The sequence below is a fragment of the Anopheles coustani genome, chromosome 2 (genome assembly GCF_943734705.1).
Source record: "Anopheles coustani chromosome 2, idAnoCousDA_361_x.2, whole genome shotgun sequence".
NCBI classification, from domain to species: domain Eukaryota; kingdom Metazoa; phylum Arthropoda; class Insecta; order Diptera; family Culicidae; genus Anopheles; species Anopheles coustani.
Genome location: NC_071289.1, coordinates 8,074,360 through 8,097,241, shown reverse-complemented (window position 1 = coordinate 8,097,241; position 22,882 = coordinate 8,074,360). Strand labels below are relative to the sequence as shown.

General features: G+C 46.0%; 3 protein-coding genes across 3 annotated transcripts; 2 read left to right on the top strand and 1 right to left on the bottom strand.

Moving 5' to 3' along the window:
* The first annotated feature begins 6,570 nt into the window (after positions 1-6,570).
* LOC131265676 (sodium- and chloride-dependent GABA transporter ine) lies at positions 6,571-17,519 on the top strand. Its single transcript, XM_058267968.1, has 10 exons — positions 6,571-7,210; positions 7,289-7,517; positions 12,305-12,492; positions 12,570-12,704; positions 15,016-15,238; positions 15,298-15,565; positions 15,626-15,967; positions 16,029-16,370; positions 16,437-16,613; positions 16,682-17,519. The coding sequence occupies exons 1-10, from the start codon at positions 6,745-6,747 to the stop codon at positions 16,910-16,912; spliced, it is 2,601 nt and encodes an 866-aa protein (XP_058123951.1). The 5' UTR covers positions 6,571-6,744; the 3' UTR covers positions 16,913-17,519.
* A 315-nt stretch (positions 17,520-17,834) lies between these two features.
* Positions 17,835-20,094, top strand: LOC131265695 (uncharacterized). The gene is made up of 4 exons (XM_058267995.1): positions 17,835-17,953; positions 18,074-18,586; positions 18,654-19,091; positions 19,160-20,094. Exons 1-4 carry the CDS (start codon positions 17,855-17,857, stop codon positions 19,286-19,288), a joined length of 1,179 nt encoding a protein of 392 aa, XP_058123978.1. The 5' UTR covers positions 17,835-17,854; the 3' UTR covers positions 19,289-20,094.
* A 3-nt stretch (positions 20,095-20,097) lies between these two features.
* Positions 20,098-22,349, bottom strand: LOC131265693 (voltage-gated purine nucleotide uniporter SLC17A9). Its single transcript, XM_058267993.1, has 4 exons — positions 22,028-22,349; positions 21,177-21,957; positions 20,895-21,111; positions 20,098-20,833 (listed from the first exon to the last, which is right to left on the bottom strand). Exons 1-4 carry the CDS (start codon positions 22,093-22,095, stop codon positions 20,586-20,588), a joined length of 1,314 nt encoding a protein of 437 aa, XP_058123976.1. The 5' UTR covers positions 22,096-22,349; the 3' UTR covers positions 20,098-20,585.
* Positions 22,350-22,882: the final 533 nt, after the last annotated feature.

The following is a 22,882-nucleotide window of genomic DNA, read 5'->3' as shown; positions in this document are numbered from 1 at the left end:
GAGACGAACAAGAGTTAATTGGTGCTTTGGCAGATTACCCAATAGTGGTAAAATATGTTTATTAAAAAAAAGTACAATTCACAGGACATTCACTTCGACATCTTAATCAAGACAACCTGTCGCCTCCATCGTTGAAAGTTTGAATGTGTGATTCTGGAGCTCGAGTGTGCAAGCAAGAGAGCATCTCTAGTGAGAGTGATGCGGCCCACTTTGGAGCGACTGCGCATACTTTGGCTGTTTGGCCGTCGTGCGCTTAGTCGTCGTTAGTCGCTAGTGGCAGCTAGTAGCGATAGCACGACCCGGACCACGAGTCATAAGTCCGCGAGTGCGCGTTCCCGGGTGTCCGCCAGATAGTCGCGATGATGCAAGTGTTGGAGGTTGCCGATTTCGTGCTGATCTCGTTGTGCTGAGTAGCTGATCGCGTGCGTGCGTGCTCGATAGTCGTGGTTCGTTTCTTTACTTTGGTGAAATGAGTCTCATAAAGTGTTTGTTGTACGCAAAATATGCGTCTATTTCTTAACCACATGCCCCGGTGAAGGTGTTCCGGGCGACGTTTCGAAATCATGTCACCGTCATCGGTTATTTTGCGGCCCTGAGGCGATAAGAATCCGCACCCAAGACCACTGTCGAGGTTTCCGATGCCGATATAGCGTGGCTCCGAACGCTGTGGCAGACACCGCCAGATAACTGATACACTGTTTTCAGGGCCAATTCGTCGGCATCAAGCTGTTTTTTGTTGGTAGTAGGCAGTCAATTGCACGCGCACGGTTTTTGTTTGGCATCGTTAGGAAACACTTTGGGCTTGTTAAGTTTAACTTTGCCATTATCGGTCGCAACATTGACGCGACAACAACGCGACCTTTTCTCGTCGCGTCAATGTTGCTACCGATAATGGCAAAGTTAAACTTAACAAGCCCAAAGTGTTTCCTAACGATGCCAAACAAAAACCGTGCACGTGCAATTGACTGCCTACTACCAACAAAGAGCAGCTTGATGCCGACGAATTGGCCCTGAAAACAGTGTAAAGGCACCTTATGGGTTTCTTTGCGGAGAGAGTTACGCCAGTGTGTGCCAAACTGACCGACCAATGAACGGGGCTCGATAAGGCGACACTGTAGTATCATGATGCAGAGTTATAATGTAGGATTGATTTGCGGATACCTTTAACTCTGGATCAATTCTGGGAGTCAGAAAAACATTCTCCTGAGGCCCCCTTTTTTTTGTCTTTAGTTAGTTCCGGTTTAGGCTAGACATTCCGGCTGCTCGGACAAAACAACAAAGTAAGGTGTCATTCAAGACGTGTGAATTGTAACGACACGATCCTCACCGTCTCACTAAAAACACCCGCGAGCAACAGGTAGCATTGTTTTGATCGTAACGTCCTTCGTCCAGGGCATCTTCTGCAGCTCATCCTGCTTCCGTTTTGCTCCTCTACCGGTGCTCCGATCGGACATGCGCCCTGTCTCTTGGTCTGTGTTGGCAATCGTGTGCCGATTATCAAAACCGATCGCGAGAAGAGATCGGACAGATTTCACGGTCGCCGGTCGGGTTTTCCCTTCTTTTTCCCCGACAAGATGCCATCGTGGTGCTACGGTTGGGGACAGTCGGCGTCGGATGCGCTTCACGGGAACATTTGGTCATTTGATACCGTGTCACCGTGCGGGTCGGAAGTTTTAAACCGATAGTACGAACGTGCTGTGTGTCGGTGCGCGCGCGCGCGCACGCCTCCGACTTTTCGGTCATCCGTGACGTATCCGGGAAAGTGAAACCTAATGGGTGGAAAATGTTTGGACCGACCCGGTAAAACCTTGAACGTTGCTGCATACGGTGTGCCGGGTCGCAATATTTTTTCCTAGAGCTTCGAGGCAAGTGAAGAAAAGAAAAACGAGGTGAAAACCAATATATAAGGACATCAGAAGTGATCGATCAAAGAGAAATGTGCTTCGGATGAATCTGATAAGTTTGTAAATATGAGAAAATTGTTCAAAAGATGTGAACATCGCGCAGAAGAACGAATTACACAAAACTCCCACAAGCGCAAACGATTTTTCGCATCGCAAGTAGAACGAGACCAAGTTTAAGCGTGTACCCCAGTTCGCGCAAAGTTCAGCTCTGTATGCAGCTAGTTAAATTAATGTCAATTATAGCATGAAAATGAGTGACCAGCGGGTATTTGTTTTACAGGAAAATAACCTCGCGCGCTCGCGGCACCGATCGGCGATCGTGAGGAGGGAGTGGTGTGATCTACAATTTTTACAAATCGTCATATCATTCTATCGTGTCGTACCATGTGTGTGTGTGCTAGAGCACTGTTACGTTACCCCATAGTAGAAGCTATCTGGCAAACTATCCATGCCATACGGCGAGAAGTCAGAGTGGAGCATCGTGCCATCATCAGCCAAGTTCTAATTAATAGCGTCTCTACTTCTAAGGTTCGCCTTACGCCGTGATACGCGCGATGCGGATTGGCGTGTCTGCGTGTCCAGTACACACCCTGCGAGACGAGAATGTGTACCATTAATGGGTCCACGTCCAAGTCCAAGTGCGTCGGAGTTCCGCGATGATTAATGGATCGGTGCAGTCTACGGGAACCTCCGAGTGATTTCCGGGGAGAACCGGTGGGAATCCGGGTGTCATCCCTTCGAGAAACTATAAAACGAATTGCAACATGTAGAGTTCATTGGCAAGAAATTTAATAACAAGAGGTGTGGTTTTGAAGTCAACTCTCATAAAAAAATGTAGGGAATATAAGAGAACCTATGAAATATTGCATCATGAAAGCGAAGGTTTGTTAGTAAATGCTACAGATTCCAACGAGTCGACTTATCGCTTGAGTTGACTTATCGATGGCTACCTGCAGTAGCCGCTCCTCCTATCGACTTGCTTACTTCCGAGCCGAGGAGAAAACCGGTGAGGGTCGAAGATAATTTAATATCTTTGCCTACTGCCAAACTTCCTCTCCCTGTCCGTCGGTGGGTCAGTTTCAGGTGGTTCAGGTGATTGAGCAAAACTGACGAATAAAAAAAACCGTCTAGTCCGGGGGTATTGATAGCGATAAAGTGTATTTTTTGTCACTGCGCCTACTTGGGTACTCCCGGTTCCGATACACGTTTCATTTTATCTTGTCCCCAAGAAAGTATTGTATTTCGCTCGATTTTCGCTTTTTTCCGCCTGCTTAGTTGCGGCGGACCGCGGTTTTATCTGTTTTTGTCGAAAGATATTCTAAAATTAGCCAAACCCTGGTCGGCTGGCCGCGTCGGGTTGCCGTCTGCAGTACTATTGTTGTGGCGTTTGCCACGGTGTTGATGTGGTCATCCACACTGAATCTGACACCCGGTTGACTCGGGCCCTGATGGATCTGACGGATGTGACTGACGGGGCCGGTTTTTTTTACGGTGGGTTTTTGGTATCGGCGGGTGGACAGCGGACCCTGCAGCGGATCTTCGCATATTGATGGTTTATTTAATTGTCTCCCAAGCGCGCCATCCCTGTCCACCAGCAAGGGAAAACCACGAGCCGAGACCTAAGCATAATGGGCCACCCCAGCACGTTGTTTGAACTTTCTGTGAGTGAGAAAAATCACGGTGATCATATGATTTACAACGCACCAACACCATTTCGCGGGAGGTGACGCGAATCGTTTCGGTCGGATTTGACGGAGTTCCCACGGAAGGAGGCATATTTTTATCGACTCCGACATCCTCATGCGAAGCAAGGGGTCGTAACATTTTATCAACGAACAAAATGTTCAATGGTGAATCACCGGTCGATGGGGAAATCACGTGCACTGATAACACATTAGTTGCAACATTTCGCTTCGTACGGTATCAGCGAGTAAGTGACTAACCTAATGGATATTCAGTTCTTCTTACTTTCTGCCGAATTTACCAAAGAACATCTTCGTTGATACAGTTCTAAACGTATAAAAACTAATGACTAATCAAAAACCTTCAACATGATTTTATTTTGTCAGCTATAACTCGTTCACCCTTCACCAACGTTCACAGTTCCCTAGAGGTTTACGTTTTTCTAGACCTCCTGAACCTCCTGAAAATTCTTTGAGCTTTGATGTCATGATAAAGGTGATAAGTTAGAGTAAAAAGTCTGGTTCGTTGCATCGTTGGATAGATGACATAATAAACCTTCACTCTAGTTTAGCCAACCATCTTCATGACAAAACATTTTATCTTCAGTAAGAACCCTGTAAAAAGGATCAACATGATGGCGGCTTTGGGGGTTCGCGACAGCCGAGCGGTAGCGCCGGTTAGAAAATCGGCCCTTGAGCGCCGGGGCTCACCACCTCGACGGCGTGGGTTCGAATCCCAACCGAGACCGGACCCCTCCCCTGTACGAGAGGACTGACTATCCACGTACAACAGGGAAACAAGTCTCGTAAGCCCTTAACGGGCAGGCATGACCAAGAGGTCGTTACACCAAGAAGAAGAAGAAGAAGATGATGGCGGCTATAAAACGATTTTCTAATCCAAAAGGAACCTCACACACCCAGCCGGGGCGTGGACTGCTGATAGCGTTAGTTTGTGCTGATAGTGGCCTGACCTGTGGGACACCGGATTTTGTACCGCTACCGACAACAGCTTTATGTAACGCCTTTCGGAACCCTTGATGTAGCTTGAGGACCCCGAAGGTATGCCAAGGAGGGGCTTTACCTGCGGCATAAACTACAGTCACTACCATGAAGGATAGTTGGTCACCTCAGCGTGAGCCCGAACATCAAGGCTGCACAGTCCTTCCATACAGCTTTGTGATGGGTGCCACACGTGCGGTGCCCTTTTGTCGAAGTGTCTTTCCAATCTTATCAGCGGTAAAAAGCGGAGCAATTATCAATCGCATGAGGCCAGTTAGATCATGGCTTCGGGAAGTTCCTGTCCGCAGTGCGCTGAGATTAGCTGCTGGGGTTTAAGCTTAAGGGGTGGTGGTAATCGCGTGGTGGAGATGGGGCGAATTCTAAACAGGTTTGGACTCAGGTCCGTATGGCAGTGTTGTAAAATAAGCGTTTGACTTGTGTTTGTAAACAACGATACGGCCAACACGCGACATGAAATGTTCGCATGGGAGTTCCAAGTGCATCTAACATCTTTTGCCATTGGTTGTAACAACTAGACTTCAGGAACCGGCCATGTTGTGGCAATTGTTCAATGGCAATGGAAATGTTTGCCTTTGGGAAACCCTAAGTATGTATTGCTCTACAAGTAATCTACTCATTTACCATATGGCTTTGTTGATGTCCTGATCATATAGTTTTGTAATGCATCTCGGTATAGACCCAAATACCCAAAAAGTATCAACAGTTTAGCCCCACTCTCGACTTTGTATTTCGATACAAATTTATTTTCATTTTTCGCCTTCGCCCCGAGAGGCGTGTCCGGGTCCGGGGTTCATAGTAAGTGGCCACATCATTTTCATTGCCAGCGTCTGTCCCTCACACGGTTTGAGGGTGTCTCGCGTTTTGTGAACAGCGTAATGGCATCGCGCATGTTTTTCGGACACACGCTTGCGGTCGTAAAACGGTGGACATTTCGGGGGGTTTCGTTCCGATTCTGAGCATGACGCATCTGCTGATCGTCTCGGTGGCGACAAATGAGTGGCAGTTATTGAGATCACCAAAGAAAATAAAAAGTCAGGTGGTGAGTTGGCGAGTCAATTTCATCAATCCATCACGTTCAGCTGGGCAACATTTGGCGGGATGATTGTTGATCATCTTCAACAAGACTTATCAACAAAACTATTGTAAATTGGTGCTACGTTTGCATGCAGATTGGTGAAGGTGCGATGACATTTTTAGGGGGTGTTTTCCAATTATGAAACGGTTTAAGTCCGACGACAGATTTATTTGATGTGATTTTTGCAGTTTGGAAATTTGATGTTCTTTCGTCTTCGTTTTCTTGAGCATATACTTGCACCAATTAGACTTTCTACACACTAAATTAATTTGCGGAAAACTTTTTTTCATGCGCACTTGGCGCCACGCTTTGTTTGGCGAGGAGTTGTGGCACTAATTTACGATCATCTCGTGGAATTTTATGTACTGACAATCAAAAAAGAAAATAAAGAAAATGCGTACCATCAGCGATGTGACAAACGCACCCCGCCCCGGTTTCGTTACAAGCGCGCAATTTAGTGGGTGGTAGTGGTAGTTATGCTCTTCTGCTCGGAGTCCGGTCCTTTCGGTCCTGTTTGTGAAACAAATGTAAATAAAGCAAACCGGGGAGCGATATTCGCTCGAGCGTGCTTTCTTCGATGGTTTAGTGTTTAGTGCGATATGGGATGACGATTTATGTTGTTATATTTTTAACCGACCTGGCGTGACCGAATGTGGCGGAAGTATCTCAGAAATGTGTTTGCTTTTCAAGTGTGATAAAAATATGTTCGGCGTTATTTACTGAACCGTGAATAATCGGAGGATCGTCTGGTGTTTCGAAGCATGCGTTTATTTTTTGTTGCTATATCTGCAATGTTTTGTATTGTTGTTTAAGGGTGTTTTATAGAGATGTGGGATTTGAACGTGATCTAACCTATATTTTTTCCAGCAGTGGTCTCGTGAGTGAGTGATACGGTTGTGTAGACAAGACAAAAAAGACATCTAATCCATGCTGTGATACGAATTAGTTAAAAATAACCCTTTGTGACTGTGAGTTTATAGTGAAGCGCCAGAGTCGCGATCCGTGCGATCCTCGTACCACTTAACAATCAGGCCAATTTCTTCCGCTTTCCCAATGAGGCACGATGGATTCGCAGGAGCAAAACCAGCTGGAAATCCAGTCAGTGAATCCGATACCGAACCGACGCCCGATAAACGATCTACACTACAGCGCGATCAACAGCAACTACCGGCAGCAGAGTAAGCTGAACAGTAACAACAGTGCACCAAATGAAGAAGCGAAAGCTCTACTGCCGACGGTGGGATCGAGCGGTCGAAAGTTCGTGATCGTACCATGTCAAACCGGAGGAGCTGTCACTGATTCTGGAACTGGAGTCGGAACAGGATCGTCTAATGGAGGAGGGCAAACGGTTGTCCCGACCGGAGGTAATCCGGGGACGAGTGCTAATGTCGCAGGAGGAGGAAGTAGCAAACCAGAGCCGGGCGATGGTTCCATGTCCAGTGGACCAAGCTCGATAACGGTCCCGACCGCGCCGGTTGGATCGTACCTCAAACCCAAATACTTCAATAGCCTACGATCAGTACGATCAGGTGAGCGCCACACAGGGATTTCTAGTGGTTCCATAGAAAATTTGGATGTTTTCTAACCTATTCTCAACCTCTCCGTAGCTCATGATCCCCATGGACTGGGAATGGCGCACCAGAATCAGGCGGCGATCGCCCGGAGTGGCTCGTACATATTCAGCGATGTCGGAGGAACGCCGCGGCTATTCTCCGACGCCACCTCCATCCGATCGCTGGCATCGATAGGCATGGGATCGACCGATGGCCGGCGGATGGTCATCCGGAGGGTACCGAACTCCCCGAACGAGCTGCTAACAATGATCAACCCACCGACGTAAGTGTTGCCAAACGCGCTTCTAACAAGGACCCAAGCCGGTCCATTGACCTGATTGGCATCGGGAGGTAGTGCGTTCCCGCCAACGAATTATTCAATTGAGCGTTCCCTGCGTTTAGCAAATTCCCGGGGTGTATTTGGGAAACATAGTGTCGTAACATAATAGCGTTGTTGGGAGAGGAGAGGGAAGGTCTGAAAGGGGCGATTAACGCACCGACACGCGATCTCGCGTCAATTACTCAACATACCGCTATCAGGCAAAAGAGGAGGCCAAAGGGCAGAACCTATAGAGATTTTATAGATGCGGTATTTAAATTCGGGTATTCGGTATTTAAATACCATTTCGATAACAACCAAATTGGATAAGCGGCTAGTTAGGTTTTTTCTCGAATTCTTAAGAGAAGTAGAGTTAAAGAACTGATCACGCACATCCCGTGTGTAATTGAATCCCTCATCAAGAAGCTGTTCGGATGGAAAATATTAGATGATTGGAGTGGTCTCTACTCATGCGTCGAACAGTTGCAATTACCGTTGCGGTTTACCGCGAATCCGTTTACGTCAGTCATGATGCACCTGATCGACCATGTCAGTTGCACTGCAACGATCTAGAAGGCTGCGTACCAACAACCGTGGAGCCTCCCAACCGAACGATATGGTCACAGAGAACGCTGGCGTATGATATGAATGCTTAAATTTGTCCACGACGGTCAGTGCGGGGCCGCCGTAATGAGGTCATCTGACGCGCAGCTAAATTGGCGCACGCCTATGCCATGCCATGTCCATTCTTCGGATGCACGGATTTAGTCATTTACATTTTCGACGAGGCTGCGGTTGTTGCGGCAAACGCGACGGCCACACGACTTGGTCCACTTGGAATTGGTGCTCGTTGTCGCTGGAGTGGATTTGACCGTTCTTCCCACTCTAATCCACTCCCCAACAAACGGTGGGTCGGCTCAATTGAGGAAATTGTTATCAATGTGGATGGGATGGGGCCTCAGTAGCATTTCGTTCGATTAGCTTTCGGACGGTGGAAGGTGAAAGTCGTGTTCGCCGTCCCTGTGGGGGATTAGAATATGCACGCTGCTGGAATCGCGAAGGCCAAGAAGTTACAAAGAAGCAAATGGCACCTCTGAATTTTTTATTTATACTTCGTTTTACTTGTAGGACCACGTTGTATCAATTTGTTGTGACATAAATCCCACTTCAAAATTCTACCGAGCGAGGAATGATCATTGACGATCATTAAATAACGATAAAATCTCCCCCGGGAATTGATTGAAAGTGTACTAACTTTATGACATGGTGAACAAATTTCTACTTTAGGTAAACATCGCTAGAATAACATTTGATTGAAGAAGAGAGCGTTAACGAGTAACACATTGCTCCCGTTATTTTCCTTAATAAGGTTTAGACCTTCTGTTCAAACATCATTATGTCAGTCCATAAAACCAAATGAGCTTTTCTTCTGCAAGTAAAACACTAAACTAAATTACCTTTCGCTAGCAAGCGCCTCGGTGATTCTATATCTAACTGATATCTATGGTCCGGTTGGTCTATATAAAGGCTCCGGCCATATCGGTGTCGCTGGGAAAAAGAAACCAAATGTGGACGAAGCGAATTGCCTGAGGTGAACCGTGGAACGGCGTGAATTTGCTGGGCAAATGTTTGACCGCCGACGTCATAAACTCACCCGAGCCATTAGCGTGTCTTGGACGAGTGTGGAATTGTCGGTTGCCGCTGACATGCGTCGGCTTGGATGGTTTTGGAGGCTGTGGAGATGGGAGACGTCGCCGGTGATTAAAGTGTCTAGTGGGATGATAAATATCGGATATGGTGGACAGGCGATAACAGCCTGTCAACTGCTCTGGGGGGAAAACAGTTCTGGAAGCTCGCGTAGGGGATGCCGGATGCAGTAGACTAGCTGTTGGTACTATTATTACAATTCTCTATTGTATGAAAGTATGCTAGAAGATACCTTGCATTCGACCAAATAGAAACTGTTGGTTAAGTTTTCATGGGTTAGCGAAATCTTAGGCATCTGATAAAGCAAGCGAGTCCTCAGATAATGCCCAGGCAGCATGATGTTGTCGCAGACGATTATCACCCGGTTGGATATGACGTAGATCCGACATAGAGGCATTCGTACAGTGCCTCTATTGACCGAGAGAAGCCCTACGGATACCCCGGGGGTGGATGTTGCCACGGGCTGGCTCAGGTCGGGCTCGCAGTACGATCCGGAACGTGAGCCGGTACGAGTCGCTTTACATGATCCACCGTTTTGTGGATCAACGGTTTTAGCTGCTTTCGTACCAGTTTTAATCCTTCCACCAATCCGTTCGTGCGTACTCCCACGTGGTGAAGATAAGAGTTCGTTACATTGTGGAAGGTCCTTTCTTAAAAGATCGCTGTGGACATGGTTGCCGCTTCATAAGGTGCCAAAGTGTTTTGCTAACCGAGTGAACCGATCTAAACTACTCCGTTGTGCGTGCAAAATGAATGATATAAATTCAAAGAATGAGGCCGATCCCAAAGACCTCGAGTCGACGGAGTATCCACAGCGAGTGGCCCAACCGAACGGTGGCACCACGGACAGGACACCTCTCATGACTTCGATGCGAAGCTATCCCAACAGCCCGGTTATGACGAGGCGATTCATTGGAGCGTAAGTTGCCATCACGAGCGGTACAGAGGGTAGATATTATAAAGCGATCAGGTGAAGCTGGTCCAGACAATTCATACCTGGAGTCATGGTGCAATTATACTGATGAGATTGCGATGGGCTTATAAATCGTTAAGTTGGATTTATGATTGATAAAGTTTAATTCTAGTGCTGAAACCAGCGTTGCAACCATAACTCTAACTGAGGCCACTGATAAGCATTAGAGCGAGGCGTTGGATGCTTCAAGTAGTTGGATTAAGATAAGACGAACCAAGGGTAGCTTAGGTTCACGTGCTGTTTTTATCTGGAAGATTTGCGATCATGTTTTATATTCAGATCTGTTGGTTACTTCCTACCATTTCAAACATGGACTTTAGCCGTGGTTGAGAAGATGGTATGATAATTATTTCTCCGCTAGAGATAGTTTATCGTTGGTACACGTCCAATGTATGATTGATTGTCAAATTAGAGTGATAGGTTACTATTTCCCATTTCCTGCCCCGTCATTATTACACAGAAACCGCAGCATCTCAAACAATGCAAAAGGAAAAAAAAGGTCTCCGGGCTTACGTTACACTGGAAACAGGCATCAGCGTCCATTGCGAATTCCGACCCCCGTCCCACCCACCCTCCAAACCAGGTAGCATTATCCGGTGACGTTTCGAATTTCGATCGCAAAGCCCATTGTCGTGACGATTGTCCATTTCCGGTCACATTTATCCGGCTGATAGCGACGTGTGGTGCCTTTCGGTGCAGCGTGTCTCGTATGAGCAGCCTATTTATGATCACAATTTATCCACAAGTGCCAAGAAACACGTTCATCTGTATGGGAAAGGGTGAGAGACAGTTAGTTGATACAATGATGAATATGAAATAACTTTGCATGTGACCGCAAAAGCGTGAAATTGGAGCCGTTTGGTAGTCGCGGGGTTCCGTTTGTCCCGGTTCATTACATATTCGTCTCCAATACGTGTTGGATTATCAGGGCAAGTTCGGATAGAACCTCTGCAGTCGGAAACAGCGTAATCTGATCCGATATTTGAGGTGTTAATTTGATGTGTTATGTTTGGGTAAAGTGATTCACTCGATGAAGGAGGAAAACAACCTTGCAATGAAAACAGAAAATAAATCCCTAACCTAGGCAACACACATTGAAAATAGACAATGGATTGCCCTTGAAATAAATGGCGTTAAAAGAATTCATATGATAATAATGTGGAACATGATAATAATTTTATTACTGTGAACGATTCAATTCTTCAAATCGCTTCCATGTCTAATATCACAACTTTAAGTCTTTTGGGAAGAATTTTCCTAGCTCAGTTTAATAGTTTAGTTAAAATATCCTATTACTTCCATTTTTTTTGTTATCCGAACCATATACTCTTTTCCGGAAACATCGTGTGAAGTGATTAGTACTGATAATAACTTTTATCAACAAAACCTTCACAGCATCTCACCAGGTTCCTTAAGAACAGTAAATGAACCGAAACGATCGACCATTGCTCCGAACAATCAGGAAGTGAATCTGGTGTGACATATTCACAAATCAAACTAGCAAACAAAATAGAACTCTATTTCTTTCTGAGAGTGATAAAAGGAACCAATTATCACCTAACATCAGTTATGATTTGTTTATGTTTGCCTCAGCAACAAGTAACATTTCCGTGCCAGTTAGAGATGCTAAGCAAAGCTGCAATAATATGGATCAATTTTAAACGATACCTTCTTTGGGTGGATGTTTTAGAATAAATACGCTAAGTGAACCGGCAATTGAGGTATATTAATAGAAAAAACACCCGGGTCGTGTTTGAAAGCCTTTTTAGAGGAATTTTGAAGCCGTTGAAGGAACTCGTGCATGGAATACATGGCATGAAATAATTTATTTTTGGCATGTCCTTATTTGGAGACTGAAAACTGGTGGCTAATATTTTCAGCAATATGTTTTTTGTTTAAAAAATCGTGGGCACGACATGACCATATTGAGAAGCTGGAACTCAGACGAAAATTTTTGCACACAACTCGTGCATAACGATTACTTTTAAGCCATTAGCTCTTCTTCTAACGGAAAGGCAGCTAAAATCCATCTAGTTCTCTTTATTAACAATTTGTTTTTATCGTTTTGCAGGCCACCAGAGGAACCGTTCGAGAATGAAAGCTATGGCGGCGTCTCGGATGACTCCGATCTTGATAATCTCAAACCGCGTAAGCAGCACTGGGCGAACAAGATGCAGTTCGTGCTCGCCTGTATCGGATACTCGGTGGGTCTCGGCAACGTGTGGCGATTTCCGTATCTGTGTTATAAGAGTGGCGGAGGTAATGGTCACGAGTTTTACGCCAACTAAAGTCAACCAATGCTAAAACTTGTAAATGTTTTTCATGTCATTCCACAGGAGTGTTTCTGGTGCCCTACTTCATCATTCTCCTGATCTGTGGAATCCCGATGCTGTTCATGGAACTGGCCGTCGGTCAGTACACGGGTCGGGGACCGATCGGTGCTCTCGGGCAACTTTGTCCGCTGTTCAAAGGTAAGCGCATCGTAAAATGTTGCCTACAAGTAGGAAACAGAGGTTCGTCGCTTGTGTGTGGCTCAAATCCTTTGTTTCCGCATAGGGAGCTTCCAACGCTAATTGGTTCATTTCATCGTGTTGGCCAATTAAAGTGCCAAAAAATGGTTGTCAACAACGTTTAAACAGACTGCTAGATGAATACATTCCATTGCATTGTGATTTAATTAAATTAATCCAGTTTGAAGCACTAATGCTTAGCACACGATGTCGTGAATGAACCACAAGATTTATTATTGTATCGAACCTCGGTTCCCAGGGGCGTACTTTCTACGGTCGAGGTCAGTGTGATCATAAATCTCCGTCAAACCAGGCTGGGCTGCGTATGGCACATTAATCGTAGGCCCATAGCGATGTCTTGCTGAAACAAGACCTACACGAACGCGCTTTACGTTTCCTGGCCACGGCTCGAGTGTTTACACTCGTTAATAAATTAGAATAAACCGCTTGATAAATGGGAGGGCCTCTCAGAAGGGTAAGGGTTTTTTTTTTGTGGGGTTGCTTTATTCTCGTTCATTCACTTTAACGAACGTTGACAAAGTGTACTTCCAGCAGTGGTTTGATTGACAAGTGTTTAAGTAGACATTGTCAACACCTATTGTGCTTTGATTGATGCTGCAGTTAAGAGGACAAGATGCAAGGGAGAAAAACACAATCACGACGGGTTATTTTTGTTTCAAATCGAAGTAGAATTCCATAACCTACCTCCGATGCATTCTCCCCGAATAACCCACCGGTAGCAAACTCTACTGTCGTGACGATGTTGCGACTGCCGTATGTTAATTACCGACCACCGTCACCGTCCCACTCATAAAGCCGGTGTCGATGGGGTATAAAACCGACGTCTGGTGCTTTTTTAAGGTTTTGCAGTTTTGTCTCAACTGTTGATTTTAGCTGCATGGGTAAACGAAGTGCCAATCATCAATCATCGAGCGAGTCGGGATGGAAGTTATTTTTATCATAATTGCTGCCTAAACGAATGCTTGCCTTTGAGCAGCGTTTGCCAATTCGCCCACCAGCAGTCTGGGCAGACAGAGCGGCACCCGTGGTCGGCGTGTAAGTTATTACAGCGTAGCGTTGAGTAAGCGTCCCGTTTAAGGGGCTGCAAAATGGTGATAAACGCGTTCAATGAATAAATCAGCTCATTTAGATCAAGCGATCGCCACTCAGGGACCATGCTCATGTTTAAAATAAATGTGGCGAGTATGTGTTTTTTCCTCCTCTACCGTTTGGTAGACAAGGGACGGGCTGCACGACATATTTGCATAGTTTCGCCTATGGGCACTATTTACGGTGAAAAAACTGTCACTATAAATCATCAACATTTGAATATCACTTAACACGTTGATGGCGTTCCGGGATTAGGGCACGTGGCCGAAGGCGTTACTGTTTAGATTTGATACGTTTACTATCGCTTCCTATTTTATTCAAGTAGTTATCCACCCTCAACCCTTAGAGGAACTCGGCTCTTACCTTTCAACGCAGCTTATATTGCATGTTGTTTAACAGGTTTCTTCATTTTCTTTATTTTTAATGTACGAAGAAGTAGAAAAAGAAGTAAATGAAATTTTAAAATTCAATTGGTTCAAAAAATCTGAAAAATATATATTTTTAAATGGGCACAGTCATTTCAAGGGTTATAAATGCCAAGGAATCGATATAATTTAAATCCGATTAGATCATCAATTAACCTACCATTTATGATGCACATGCTACATATGATAATGCAAATGGGTAGTTGTATGTTTTTTAAATGAATGATTATTTTTATAGCTCTGGAACAATGGAAAACAACGTGTGGTAAAACTGTTGTGTTGATCAGTTTTGCTCGAACTCCAGTGAGGAGGAGGAGATGATTTATGATGACACATTCAATCGGGATGCACTATTTAGGTGCGCTAATACATATTTTCAAACCAAACCGACCCCTTCTAGCGATGTGCAAAACTATTGTATGCAATGGTATAAAACATCTGCAATCTGGATGCACTACTTCAGCAGTACGTTATGTCATCCAAGGTCGTTTCCATTGTACGTTTGTTACATAACACGTGCGATTCAATTGTCATGCATAATCATGTGGCAAGGCACGTGGAAATGGAAAATTTCATCTGCTTGTTGAGTCTTTCACTGTTGCTCTTCATTTGTGTGACAGAACAGATAGTGTTTGTTTGAATAACCTTTTCTAACCTTTTTATTTTAGATGATGGAAATTGAAATTTAATCGGCTTATTAAAATGAGAGTTTATTCTCCATTTAAATGTTTCTTTAGGTACCGGTTTGGCGAGTGTGGTCGTTTCATTCCTGATGTCCACGTACTACAGTGTGATTATTGCGTATGCAATCTACTACTTCTTTACCTCGTTCCGGCCGGACCTGCCGTGGACGGACTGTTCGCACCGCTGGAACACGCCCGACTGTTGGATCCCGGAGCGCCTGAAGCACAACTTCACGCGCCCCGACATGTCCCGTACGCCAACGGAGGAATTTTTCGAGTAAGCCCTTCGTCCTGTTTCTTCCAATCCACGACCTGTATCGAGTCCTCCTTTTTCAGGAATAAAGTGTTGCAGATTAGCCACGGTATCGAGTATCCGGGCGGGATGCGCTGGGAGTTGGTGGCGTGCCTGGTATGCGCCTGGATTCTGGTGTACTTCGCCATCTGGAAGTCGATCAAATCCTCGGCCAAAGTGCGCTACCTAACGGCGACCCTTCCGTTTGTGCTGATCGTGGTGTTTCTGGGCCGCTCGCTTACGCTTGAAGGCGCTGACAAGGGTCTGCATTACTTCTTCCGTCCCAACTGGCAGGAATTGGGTCGGGCAAACGTGAGTAGCCACATGCCGGTTGTGGTATAAATCTGTAATATTAAAATCTCTTCTCTTCAGGTGTGGATAAACGCTGCCGCACAGAACTTCAACTCGATAGGTATTGCGTTCGGATCGATGATTTCGTTCGCGAGCTACAACAAGTACAACAACAATATCCTGCACGACACGCTGGCTGTGTCGTTTGTGAACGCTGTCACTAGTCTGCTGGTTGGAATCTTTGCCTTCGCCACCATCGGCAACATTGCGCTGGAGCAGAACTCCACCGTGGAGGACGTGATCAGTGGCGGTCCGGGGTTGATCTTCGTCGTGTACCCCCAGGCGTTGGCGAAGATGCCCGCCGCCCAGCTGTGGGCTGTACTGTTCTTCTTTATGTTGCTCTGTTTGGGTTTGAACAGTCAGGTATGGATGAGTTGATTCTTTCATCTAGAATGATCGTTAATATCGATTCCCCTTTTTGCAGTTTGCCATCGTTGAAGTCGTGGTCACTTCTATTCAGGATGCTTTCCCACGCTGGATCAAACGGAAACTTGTCTACCACGAGCTGCTGGTGCTGATCGTGTGCGTTGTGTCGTTTTTTGCGGGTCTCCCAAACCTGATACAAGGTGGGATATACTTCTTTCAGCTGATCGATCACTATGCGGCCTCAATATCGATCATGTTTCTGGCATTCTTCGAGACGATCGCAATCGCCTGGTTCTACGGCATCAATCGACTGTCGAAGAACGTCAAACAAATGACGGGACGGTATCCGTCGTTATATCTACGGTTCTGTTTACTGGTCGCTGCACCGTTACTGTTGATCGTAAGTGTTTTTAGACATGGTTTAGAGGCTGCTACGATAACTGACCATATGCTTTGTTCCTTTTAGTCCCTGTGGATATTCAGCTTAATAAATTATGAGGCTCCAACGTACCATAACGGAAAGTATCACTACCCCGGATGGGCCCATGGACTCGGTTGGGCCATCACGTCCGCCTCACTGGTTTGCATTCCATCGTACGCCGTATACCAGATCGTTCGTGCCGAAGGCAGCACGTTTGGCGAGGTAATTAAAGAATTGCTTGCAATTGTCAGTGAGAGTTAAATAATTCATTATAATTCTATTCCGTCCAGAAACTTCTCAACACGTTGAAGCCGAACATTTACGAGTGTAAAATCTGTGGCGAGCATCACTGTGACCACGATTTCCCCGACGAGGATATGGGCCCGGAGATGGCCATCCTCGAGTCGACATCCGGAGCGCCACTGATCCTGCAGGCGCCACCACCCGGGAACATGCAGCAGTCCCAACATCCCACCAACAATGTTCCACACAATACAACCTCCAACGGCGACACACGATAACCGTGGTGCCATGGAATCGGCGAATTGGAGCAATTTTAGATAAAGTAAATATTAATGGAAAGAAAAAGTTTAAAACCCACAACGGTAAACAAACCCACGCGCGGATAAAAGACAACTCAGTAATATTAACGAAGAATCACCATTTAGTTACCATTCGATCGTGATAGGAAGATAGGAAACACACTGCTGACGGTGTAGTGAGGCGCGTGCCCTTGCTGGACAATATGTGCACACAGAAAAACCGTACGTACGCGGGTGATGCGACCGTACGTCGAACGAGCCATTTTAATAGTCCCCCAGAATCGTGTTAGTGACGACCGAAACAACCCGCTACATTAACGCGTGTTCATGTTCTTGGCGTGGCGTTCAAGAGCAGTTTTAGTTTGTTGCATTAGTTTCGTTAGTCTTTTATTTCTTCCTCTAGCATGTAACGATCGGGCTCCAAGAGCCCGGGATCCGTCGGTTATATAGATTTCCAATTTTGTTCGTTTGAGACAAACCAAGTTAGTCGAAGCCGAAAGTGGATGAATGAAGATGTACGATATTTGTAAATCCATGCTAGGTTCGTTGCTAAACAATAATAAATACATGAAATAACTATGAGTCTCGTGCCAAGCTGGTTCCTTTCTTTTTTTACGTAATAATTTTACGCAAGTAATTATTTCAACTCATTACGCCTTGGTCAACGGTTTATTTCTGGTGTGGCATTTTATTTATTATTTCAAATTATTACCAAGGTATTTGAAGGTAGCTTAATCAACCTTGGGCGCAAAGCAAATGTTTTGGTCTTCCTGGCAACACTGCTGTAAGCCTCGTTTTGTCAAATTAAATTGTTTGTTTACATACATTTTGCACACTGTCTACAAACTGTGAAGCATAGAAAAATCGGTTCGCAAGCAACAATTGCCGGAAAAAAGTGCTATCCTTCCAGAAACGGCAGCGATGGCTGCGGGTTGCAGCAAAACGTTTACCTCCAAGTACGAGGAGGAACTGTACTACGACGTGGAGTACGAAGAGTTTTGTAAAAACTTTGAATTTTCGGTGAGTGAAGAAGTACCACTGCGTTTGTTTCTTTGTAGCGTAGAAGAAAGAAACAATTGGCACCGCTTCGGATGGGTTTGCGTAATCACTGTTTGGTGGGATTTTCTTTTGTTGTGCCAGAATTCATCAACCTGTTGGATATGCAACGGATACTACGGATCGAGCTACGGGGAACCGCTGTGCGGTACGTGCCATTCTTTTATTTTCCCCAACCACCCGAACGGAGAAGCCGAGGGTCTGGTGACGGAGGTGTCGGACGATGAGGATTCCGGCAACGACGAACCGCCCGAGAACGGTTCGGAAGCGAAGGACCGCTCGGACGACGATCCGGGATTTGACGACTTGGAACGACCGCGGCCTTCGGCACCGCGCAATCTGAATCAGTATTTGGATATGCTGTCGCAGCCGCGCGAATCGGACGAATCGCACCAACAGATCTGTGCCCTGCCCGTCGAAGTGTTGCTATCGATATTTTCGTACCTCGACGATTTGTCGCTGTGGAACGCGAGCGTGGTGTGCAAGCAGTGGAAGCGAATACTGGAGGTGCACATACCGCAGCAGATGTGGAAGAAGTACACCAAGGAACGCTGGCCACTGTTTCAGCAGATTTCAACCATTCCCAACTGGCTACATGTAAGTAGGCGTTGGGGTATGAAAACTTGATGAAATGGAATAACGTACTTGATTTCTTTCATGCTAGATGTACGGTGCTCTGATGAATTCCTGTTTCTGTCGCACCTGCCTCATTCAGATGGCACTCAAAACGCCAATGCGAGGCCGGGTGAACCACATCCGGGCCAACCGGCTCCGTGGTGACATCCGTTCGCTCGATCTCGATGCAACCGAGGGTATCGATGCGGTCGCGCTAGACAATCAGCTGTTCCACTGGCAGGCGTCCATTCTTGGGCCCGCCGGTAGCCCGTACGAGGGTGGCAAGTTTTTCCTCTACATCATTATACCCCCTTCGTACCCGATGCTACCACCGCAGGTACGGTTTCTCACGAAAATCGTTCACCCGAACGTGTCGCGCCATGGTGACGTTGGAATCGATATCATTCAGCACAACTGGTCTTTGGCGCTGACCATCTCGAAGCTGCTCCTTTCCGTACAAAGTCTTTTGACGGATCCATTCACCCAGGTAATCAAGCATAGCCGCGAGTTAATTACACCCCCCTCAAACATAATGTACACTTTCTTTTTTAACAGATTTGCATGGAACCGGAACTGGGACGTATGTACGAAAACGATAGACCAAAGTTTGAAGCGCTCGCGCGACGTTGGACGTGGAAGTACGCCATGTATGAAGTGTTACCACCACTGGAAGGACTCACATAGATACGGATTCGGCTGCGGGCCGGTTTTTCCGAATGGAATATTTTCTTCGATGTTCGTGAAACATGCTTGCACATTGCGCATAGCCATTCCCTCCTCTGGGTGTGATGTTTAGATTTTTGTTTGCCATCTGGGGGAAACAGCACAAATCTGTAGGTGGTACCATACAGAACGGTACCATCGTCTTTGGTTTCCCTGAAATATTGCTATAATTGTGCGCTTGGTAGTCTGCACTGCTTCTCTACGTTCCTTTAGTTACGGATGATTTATTTAAAAAAAATATTCTTCAGCCCAGTAAACCTTTCTATGTAGGTCATTAAATTATTACTATTGCTCAATCCATCGCAATGTATATTTTTGGATCCCTGTTTAACGAACTTGACTGCCCTAGCCATGGCAGACGTAAATCAATGCACATTTCACAGATAGAAATCTTTTTTCGATCTAGAAGGCATGGCATACACGAAGTTTACGAATAGAAGAGGCTTTTGCTTGACATATTCGAGTTACTGCAGTCGGCGGTGCGAGGAATTCCGTTCGTGCGGAACGTTTTCCAACATCCTTATCAAATTTATTGTTTCCAACCTTTGCAGCGCAACGGTAGACGACACGGTCACAAGATTGTGAGTATAGTACACAATAAGACGCGGTATTAACCTAGTGAAAGGAAAACTTGTATACATTACACCCTCAAACAGCAGTAGGAGAGTAGGGAAAGGACACGGCTGACAATTCCCTCGGTATATTCGATCCATTCCCATGTGGGTTTTTGATAATAAATAACAAATAAGTCGACCGAGACAACATGACACCCCTTACCATCAACCACTTTTTGTACATTGATTCAATTTAGTTTTTTTTTATTTGTTTTATACTTCGATTTCACATTATCTAACAGTTTTTGCAGTTCCCCTTCACTACCGCCATTTATGATCACCCGTTCAGTGGGTCAATTTGGTAGGATAAGTTTCATTGCGGGTCGGTTCACTGTCCGGGAATGAATTTTGCTCTAGTACCGGGTCGCGTCGTGTATATCCTTCGAGGGACACGTTTATCATTTTAAGGGCGTGTTGGAATAAGATTGGGGAAAAAGAGTGGGCAATATTGTACACACCCATCGGGGGGGATTAAAGGTCCCACAACGGGCTTGGTTTTGGTTTTGGCTTTTCGTTTCCATTTCATACTGAAATTACAACCCAACCGTGTACCTCCATCGGAGGTACATTTCCTGGACGAAGCGCACAACGACAGAAAAAGAGAGAGAGAAAAGAGGTACGCACGGGGTATTGATGCTCTCGCTTTAGACGATCGTTTCCGCTGACCCGAAGACGGTAAATATGAGCCACCCGAAGGTGTTAATAGCGGCGGCCGTACTGAAAACGGCCGACCAGGATTGAGTTAGTTCGAGAATGTGCCCCGCCAGGTACACACCGAGGAAGCCCGGTATCGCACCGACCGTGTTCATTAACCCGAACACACTCCCCGAGTGGCTGGGGGCTAAATCCTGCGGGTTCACCGTCACCGCACTGTTGTGGAATCCCGAAAGACCTAAAAATGAAGAGCCATAATTTTTTCGGGCTCGAAATTGTTGGTGGTTTGCGTTTCTTACCGATTATAATTGACATGCACGTTAGTGCCATATTAAAATCTTGCGTCCGGCACATGGCAAACAGGGCACAGTTTTGCCCCAGAAAGCATATACTCTGGACGACCTTCCGAATTCGGGTGAGGGTCCACTGCTTGGCTAGCAGATGTTCCGTAAGCAGTTTTCCTACGAAAGTTACCGGCGGAAGTGCCAGCCAGGGAATCATATTGACCACCCAACCCTGTAACGAGAAATCACTTGTTAGAAATATACCTTTTCCGATGGCTACTGGGTTGAGGGGCTTACCTTTGCTTGTGGGAAATTTTCGTGAAAGTACGTCGGTAACCACGAAAGTAGTACAAAGAAACAATTCATCTCGCAGGCGTGCGCCAGAACGCAGGCCCAGAAGGAACCCCGCTCGAACAGGCGCAACCAAGGGACGGTTTCGGGCGTACCGAGCTTCGAGTACATCCGGCTCGGCATGGAAATGTTGATGATCCGGCTCCGATCGGACGCCATCGTGTAGTAGCGCAGGAAGAGTGTCCACGCGAGTCCAAGGAATCCGATCACCCGGAAGGCCGTCGGCCACCCGAAGTAGTCGAGTATGAACGAACCGAGGATGCCGGTTAGGAGTGTCCCGAGGGCCGAGCCGGAAGTGAGTATGCTGAAAAAACTGGCTCGCTCCGACGCGCTCAGGTTTTGACTAGTGATGCTGATCATGCTGGGAAAGTGGACGCCCTGGCAGGCGCCATTGATTATCCTAATGGTTACTATGAACGGGATAGAGTAGGACGCGAACAGCGACGACGAGGTGATTATGTTCGGCATCCAGAAGGTGATCAGTGACCACCCGATGGCGGCCAGCAGTATCACTTTTTGGCCACCGAACTTGTCGCTAAGGTAGCCGCCAAGCACCTGCGTCAACGTGTAGCCCCAGAAGAACGAACTGAGCACCGTCCCGGAGTCGGTTTTGCTCCACTTCCGCTCGGCCGCCACGGCCGGTACGAGCAGTGGCATGGTGGTGCGGGTGGAGTACAACATGCAGGTGCCAGTGATGAGCGTCAGAAACCAGGTCCGTTTTTCGTTCCTACAACGAACAGAAAGGAGTGGTGAAGATAAAACGACGCAGAGTTCGGTGCAACCACGCTGTTCCATACCTGGTCCATATACTCTGGCCATCGGTAAGATCGCGCAGGAAGGAATATTTTAGCTTTTCCTCCATCATTTGGGCAACGTTTTGCACTCCGGTGGTAGGAAAACCTCCGCGCTGACGTGTTGTAGGTAACTCTCTCTAAAACCAAAACGGCCTGTTCGAAGAAAGAACGGCTGCGACTACTTTCCGGATTGCTGTTAGCCTCTATCGACACTGCTGCAGCATCTTAAGTGTGATGTGTGTTTTTGGTTGATGAGAAACTAAAAACTATCCCGCACGGCCGTTTATTTACAGAGGTTTTTCGCGTTCGTTTTACTTCGCACACCAATTCGGTGCGAAAGAAATTTGTAAATAAACGCTGCTTGAAGCTGCAGTAGCGATGGGGTCTTCACATTGCACCCAGCTAGCTCGTGGCGTTCCTTTTACAAGCGATCAACTGAACCCATTGTTGGAAAATTAAACTTATACCAAAATGCAAGCTGTTGATTGTAGATTTAATTTCAACAAATGTATGTAGATATTTAATTGTTAGCTAATTTTGAGATTCCTTAAATTCTCTTATATTTTATTGTTTATAGTGAAACCTAATTCCGGATCATTTAGTACTCGTTTGGTCATGTCCATCCCTACAATCAGCTGTCTGAAGGTGAAGGAATTTTTAAAAGGTCTATGTTTATATTAAATGCTACAAAGATTTAACGAAAGTCGTTGGACATTTAAATTTTAAAGCGTATTTTACAAGAAAAACACTATTTTCACTATTCACTATAAAAACACTATTTATTACACTATTTTACTCAGTTGAATGCATAATTACTTTTTCGAGAGCTTCTCATTGGATTCTTATTACTGTTCATCA

Excerpts from the sequence above, each read along its gene's own strand:
- LOC131265693 (XM_058267993.1), bottom strand. The coding sequence starts at position 22,095 with ATGATGGAGGAAAAGCTAAAATATTCCTTCCTGCGCGATCTTACCGAT. Across the intron at positions 21,958-22,027 it reads GGCCAGAGTATATGGACCAG|GAACGAAAAACGGACCTGGT; the intron begins GTATGGAACAGC and ends TGTTCGTTGTAG. Across the intron at positions 20,834-20,894 it reads GTGCATGTCAATTATAATCG|GTCTTTCGGGATTCCACAAC; the intron begins GTAAGAAACGCA and ends CTTCATTTTTAG.
- LOC131265676 (XM_058267968.1), top strand. The coding sequence starts at position 6,745 with ATGGATTCGCAGGAGCAAAACCAGCTGGAAATCCAGTCAGTGAATCCG. Across the intron at positions 7,211-7,288 it reads CCTACGATCAGTACGATCAG|CTCATGATCCCCATGGACTG; the intron begins GTGAGCGCCACA and ends ACCTCTCCGTAG. Across the intron at positions 15,239-15,297 it reads CCAACGGAGGAATTTTTCGA|GAATAAAGTGTTGCAGATTA; the intron begins GTAAGCCCTTCG and ends CTCCTTTTTCAG.
- LOC131265695 (XM_058267995.1), top strand. The coding sequence starts at position 17,855 with ATGGCTGCGGGTTGCAGCAAAACGTTTACCTCCAAGTACGAGGAGGAA. Across the intron at positions 17,954-18,073 it reads GTAAAAACTTTGAATTTTCG|AATTCATCAACCTGTTGGAT; the intron begins GTGAGTGAAGAA and ends TTGTTGTGCCAG. Across the intron at positions 18,587-18,653 it reads CCATTCCCAACTGGCTACAT|ATGTACGGTGCTCTGATGAA; the intron begins GTAAGTAGGCGT and ends CTTTCATGCTAG.